We start from the raw sequence: 5764 nt of genomic DNA on the forward strand, positions 1-5764 counted from the left end.
CATTCATTGGCAGTGACATCCCGGTAGACATTCATTGTCTGTAACATCCCGGTAGACATTCATTGCCTGTAACATCCCGGTAGACATTCATTGCCATTGACATCCCGGTAGACATTCATTGGAGGTAACATCCCGATATATAGACATTCATTGCCTGTGACATCCCGGTAGACATTCATTGCCAGTGACATCCCGGTAGACATTCATTGCCAGTAACATCCCGGTAGACATTCATTGCCAGTTACATCCCGGTAGAAATTCATTGCCAGTGACATCACGGTAGACATTCATTGCCTGTAACATCCCGGTAGACATTCATTGCCTGTAACATCCCGGTAGACATTCATTGCCAGTGACAGCCCGATAGACATTCATTGCCAGTGACATCACGGTAGACATTCATTGCCAGTGACATCTCGGTAGACATTCATTGCCAGTAACATCCCGGTAGACATTCATTGCCAGTAGCATTCCGGTAGACATTCATTGCCTGTAACATCCCGGTAGACATTCATTGCCATTGACATCCCGGTAGACATTCATTGCCTGTAACATCCCGGTAGACATTCATTGCCAGTAACATCCCGGTAGACATTCTTTGCCAGTAACATCCCGGTAGACATTCATTGGTATTAACATTCCGGTAGGCATTCATTGCCAGTGACATCCCGGTAGACATTCATTGCCTGTAACATCCCGGTAGACATTCATTGCCAGTAACTCCCGATAAACATTCATTGCCAGTAACATCCCGGTAGACATTCATTGCCTGTAACATCCCGGTAGACATTCATTGCCAGTTACATCCCGGTAGACATTCATTGCCTGTAACATCCCGGTAGACATTCATTGCCTGTAACATCCCGGTAGACATTCATTGCCTGTATCATCCCGGTACACATTTATTGCCAGTGACAGCTCGATAGACATTCATTGCCAGTAGCATCCCGCTAAACAAAGCGAGTTGAGCTAATAGAGCTGAATTAGTTTAGGATTTTGAACCATTTTAACAAGAGCTTGGACTTTGGGTAGATGTGTCAAACAGCGATGTGACGTACGCAAGTCTATTTCGTTACTGCCAACTCAGCCATTGCTCTTTGAATTCAACAAGATTTGTCTGGCTACGCAATCGGTTTATATTTATCTTGACACCGCGTCATTTTTTAAAACTTGTTTTGACGCAAGAACTAGATAGCTTAGTCCAACTGAATGTCCAAGGTCTTGTTAAAATGGTTCAAAGGAGGCTGGATGGTTATGGCCATGTAGACTATATCAATCTCCTCGAGAATAAGAGCATTGGATATAGATACAGGAAAATATTCAAAATTTAAAGCTAAACTATTTGGATGTGGGTTTTTTTTTACCAAACCAAAAATTGCAAAAATATTATCTTATTTTCTTTCAAAGTTTAAGGTAGATCTGTCAATAAATAGGATAGACAATTTGTTGCACATCAAGCTACCTTAATATGACAGATTAGAATCTATGCTTTTTGATTGAATCGACAGTTGTTTCTTCAGTAAGAAAGGAAGTCGTAAAAATGCTTACCTTGTCATTGGAAATCTGAAAAATTATTTTGTTAAGAACCATTCTGATTGCACATACAAGTACTCTGACCTTGACATTAAAAAGATGCTTGAGTTTCTGATAGACAACATCTATGTAGTTTTTGGAAATCAAGTCTTTAATAATATGTTGGAATTCTCATGGGTACCAATTGTGCCTCATTGTTAGCAGACCTATATTTGCATTCTTATGAAGCAGAATTTATTCAAAAACTTGTACGTGAAAAAAATAAATCACTCGCTGTGGTAAACAATTGTTATTTCCATACTTACGTCGACTCGATATATATCCCAGTGAACTTGAAATAAAAGATACTACAGAGTCTGCGTCATCTGTTTCATATTTGGATATTTTACCGGAAATGGACATTGATGGTAACCTAACAACAAAACTTTATGAGAAACGGGATGACTTCAATTTTTCTATAGTCAACTTTAATTACGTATGTAGCAATATACCTTCATCACCTGCGTATGGTGTTTTTGTCTCTCAGTTAATTCGATACGCAAGGCCATGCTCTTCGTATGAACAGTCTTTAAGGCGAGGCAAGCAACTGACAAACAAGTTGATAAAACAGGACTATCAACAGTCTCGTTTGAAGTCATCTTTTCGTTAGTTCTATGGTCGATACAAAGAGCAAACGGCGGGTGTGACCGGTCAGCAGAGAATGACCACTCCTCCTAGGCACCTGATCCTAACTCTTTCTTTTTGGAGGTCCGTGTTCCTCTGCTTTGAATCTGAATTTGTATTTCATTTAATGGATTTTGAGATGGTTGACGGTTTGTTATTGTCATATTTTTATGCATATAAAGTACGAAGTTATACACTTTTATTTTGTTTCAAAAAATAATTATGACTTATGATGTTGGATACGGGGGACTGTGATGAGGGGCCTTTATTTATATCAGATATCGATGTTATGCTATTTTAATTTAGACCCAAAAGTGATAAATTCAGTTATGATTCAGAAAAATGCAATTAATAACAGGATTAATAATTTAATATTTAGATGTAATTAAAGCTTTCCTGTGATCAAAGTCTATGATATAAACTACTGAAACAAAATGAAAGTACAAAAATTACTCGGGTAAGAAAATTCCCATGCCTAAAAATAGTTTACATTGTTTACCTTCAAAATGGACTCTGTTCCCCCAGGAACGTAAGTATAAACATTGAATTTCTCAACTATCTTTGAAAGTAGTTTAAAAATTGCAGGACATCTGGCCCCTGTCAAGGGCAATGGAAACACAAAGAGTTTGATAAAAGTCTTATCAATATTCTATTCCAAATCAATTATGATGAGTAAAAATTATTGTAAAATCATTTTAGAGTAAAATAAAAATATTATTTGGATAATATCCACTTCGTATTAATGATCTTATTTTCAAACGTATATAAAATATTTATTAACTAACACTTAGAACACCAATATGTCGGGACAGCTCACCTTCGCGACTCCAACAAACTTCATTACATCTTATTTACCATCAACTCTTTCGTTTTTCTTCATTCAACATTATCAATATAAAATTATTTAATTGCCACAAATTTGCGTATCTTTGAAACAGATTTTCATTAAATCGAAAATGAAACCTGTGTATACAAATGAGACCAAATTATGTATGTTAAATTTATATATTCAATATTTTAATAATGACAGGTGTGAAGAAATGCAACAATTGTCAGAGTCTGTGTTTTATGGACTGTGTGAGAAACTTGGGACATCACAACAGGTCGCTATCAGGAGAGAGACGAAAGACATCAAGGAGTTGTTGGTGAGTCGAGCGAGGGGGCATGATGAGAGCACCGAGAGGGTGGGTGGAAGTAGGCGAGAAGGATTCAGACTGAAATCATCAGATTTAGATTGTATGCTGTGGCTAAACAACCACCGAGTGATCATGGACATGTCTCAGTTTGAATTTTACAACAAAGCTAATACAACCTTGATTCTCTCTGACAGTTCTGGGAGTCCACCAGGATTCGCTTTACTTCGACGTCTGACACGGACAACAACAACTGACAGTGATGTCCTTGATGCATGTGTCAAAATGAACAACAGAATCTATATATCTAGTTCTATGTACAGACAATTAACTTGTTCATCAGCATTTCCTAACTCTTTAGTACACGGACCCTGTGGGAGTGGTATTGTGGCAGGGAAAGAATATGACACTGCTTGGTGTTTTGCGTGTGACTTTTGGCCTTCGTTTGCTACATCATGGATAGACAGAGGTGTCTCATGGCCTAATCCTAAAGTTGTTGATGACATTGTCAGAAATGGATGTCACTTTGTAGCAATTGGACACCCATTGGCACCACATGCAAATGAAGAGTGGAGAATTTCTTTTTCTCTTGCAGAATATAAACTTGTGTCATCAATGAACCATTGTCAATTTTTGACATATGGACTGTTAAAAATTTTCTTAAAGGAAGTTATAAATCAGCAATCAGAAGAAACCAGTGAATTGCTGTGTTCCTATCACTTGAAGACGGTCGTTTTCTGGGTAATGCAACAAAACACACTACATCACTGGTGTCCACAAAATTTCCTGGTTGGTTTCTGGGTTTGCTTTAAACTTCTTCTTAAATGGGTGTATGAGGGAGTTGGTCCAAACTTTTTTATTCCTCAAAACAACATGTTTCTTTCCAAAATTTACGGTGCAACGCAAAACAGTTTGTTCCTACAGTTACATGAATTATACAGTAGAGGTTTGGTTTGTCTTTTAGAGAGTCCATCTATTGGGTCATATATCAAAGATATTCCAAACAATCCAAGAGCTTTTATATGTACGAACGAAGACTACCTTAAATCTGAAGTTGACTATGATTTAGAACTTTTCCAAGAGATAATAGGAAATGATCACACAGTCTCACACAATCTTGAAAGCTGTTCGAGACATCTTGTTGCAGTTGAACACATACTAAATTTACCCTTAACAAGTTATCACGTTCTCATGTTAAAGAAACTAACGGCAACAATCCTGCAAAAAACTGCTTTTATACTACACATGAACACTAAAAGTGGCATTAACAAAGACAATTATAGACAAGACAAAATGTCCTGTAACATGCTGAAATTAGCAGCCAAATTTGGGATGATTTCTGACATGTTGTATCTCGCGATGTATTTTTACAAGACATTCAGATACAGGGAAGCTTTATCTGTTATAGAGGTGACAAAGGGCAAGTTAGCACAGCCTTATCTGATATATAGGGGGAGTGTAGACCGAGAGAGGTATACTGAGGCTGTAGGGGGACAGTCCTGGTCTTCAAAGATGAGACAGGCTGTTGCATGGGATATCACACTTATTAACAAAATTTGTTATATTAGTGAACTAATACCAGAACAAGAGTCTGCGCAACAGAGCAAGTGGCATACATTTAACATCCCAGTGTTTGTTATGTTACACTTCCTAGAGTTCCTGTGTTACAGACATGTTGATACAACGTTATCACAGGCAGGCTTAAATAAGCTACACATTCTCGTTCACAATAATGAGGAGCTTTATGTAAACAAAGGTTCAAAAGACATTTCTTGGGAAATCCTTGGAATTTGCCATCAGATCACAGGGAACTTCCAGGCTGCTAGATTCTCTTACAAACGTTCACTTAAACAGAATCCAGTGAACAAAATACAAACTGCTACACAAAAAAGACTACAGGGTATGGTTAAGTCAAATACATGCTAGTTCATACCATGCTAGTAAATACAAATTACGAGACCCATGTCCACTAAAAAATTAATGAATTAACTTCTGCGCAAGATTTAAAAACACGAATGTTTAATGACACGTGTGTAAAGACCTTTTATTAAGAGAAATCATCTATAATCTGATCAAATACCTTTTACAAAGTTTTACAAATGAAAATCTTTTTTCACAAAAGAGAATATTTTTATAATCAGTTTTAAGATGTTTGTTTTTTTAATTTTGCATTTGAGCAAAACTGTGTGTAAAACTTTATAATTAGTATATTTTTCATTTTTTTTCAACGACTATACAGTTGTTTAAGTTCCTAATTAATTATTGACCAAAGGGTTCCAAATTGCAAAGATCAAATAAAAGAAAATTTAAATCCAGCTAATTGTTTTGAAAATAACTAAAATGACTGCGGATGATATTTTTAATCCTACCCATTTCGAAGTGTATTTTGTGTTCACTTTGAAAAGAATTCAACCAATTTTCATCTATTCACTAAA

At 36.5% G+C, this 5764-nt stretch overlaps 1 protein-coding gene across 1 annotated transcript; it reads left to right on the forward strand.

Annotated features, from left to right (window-relative positions):
- The first annotated feature begins 2662 nt into the window (after positions 1 to 2662).
- LOC105321612 (uncharacterized) lies at positions 2663 to 5502 on the forward strand. The gene is made up of 2 exons (XM_011419971.4): positions 2663 to 2725; positions 3227 to 5502. The coding sequence occupies exons 1-2, from the start codon at positions 2703 to 2705 to the stop codon at positions 5253 to 5255; spliced, it is 2052 nt and encodes a 683-aa protein (XP_011418273.3). The 5' UTR covers positions 2663 to 2702; the 3' UTR covers positions 5256 to 5502.
- The last annotated feature ends 262 nt before the right edge of the window (positions 5503 to 5764 follow it).

The sequence above is a fragment of the Magallana gigas genome, chromosome 7 (assembly GCF_963853765.1).
Source record: "Magallana gigas chromosome 7, xbMagGiga1.1, whole genome shotgun sequence".
Taxonomy (NCBI): domain Eukaryota; kingdom Metazoa; phylum Mollusca; class Bivalvia; order Ostreida; family Ostreidae; genus Magallana; species Magallana gigas.

Excerpts from the sequence above, each read along its gene's own strand:
- LOC105321612 (XM_011419971.4), top strand. The coding sequence starts at position 2,703 with ATGGACTCTGTTCCCCCAGGAAC. Across the intron at positions 2,726-3,226 it reads GACTCTGTTCCCCCAGGAAC|GTGTGAAGAAATGCAACAAT; the intron begins GTAAGTATAAAC and ends TAATAATGACAG.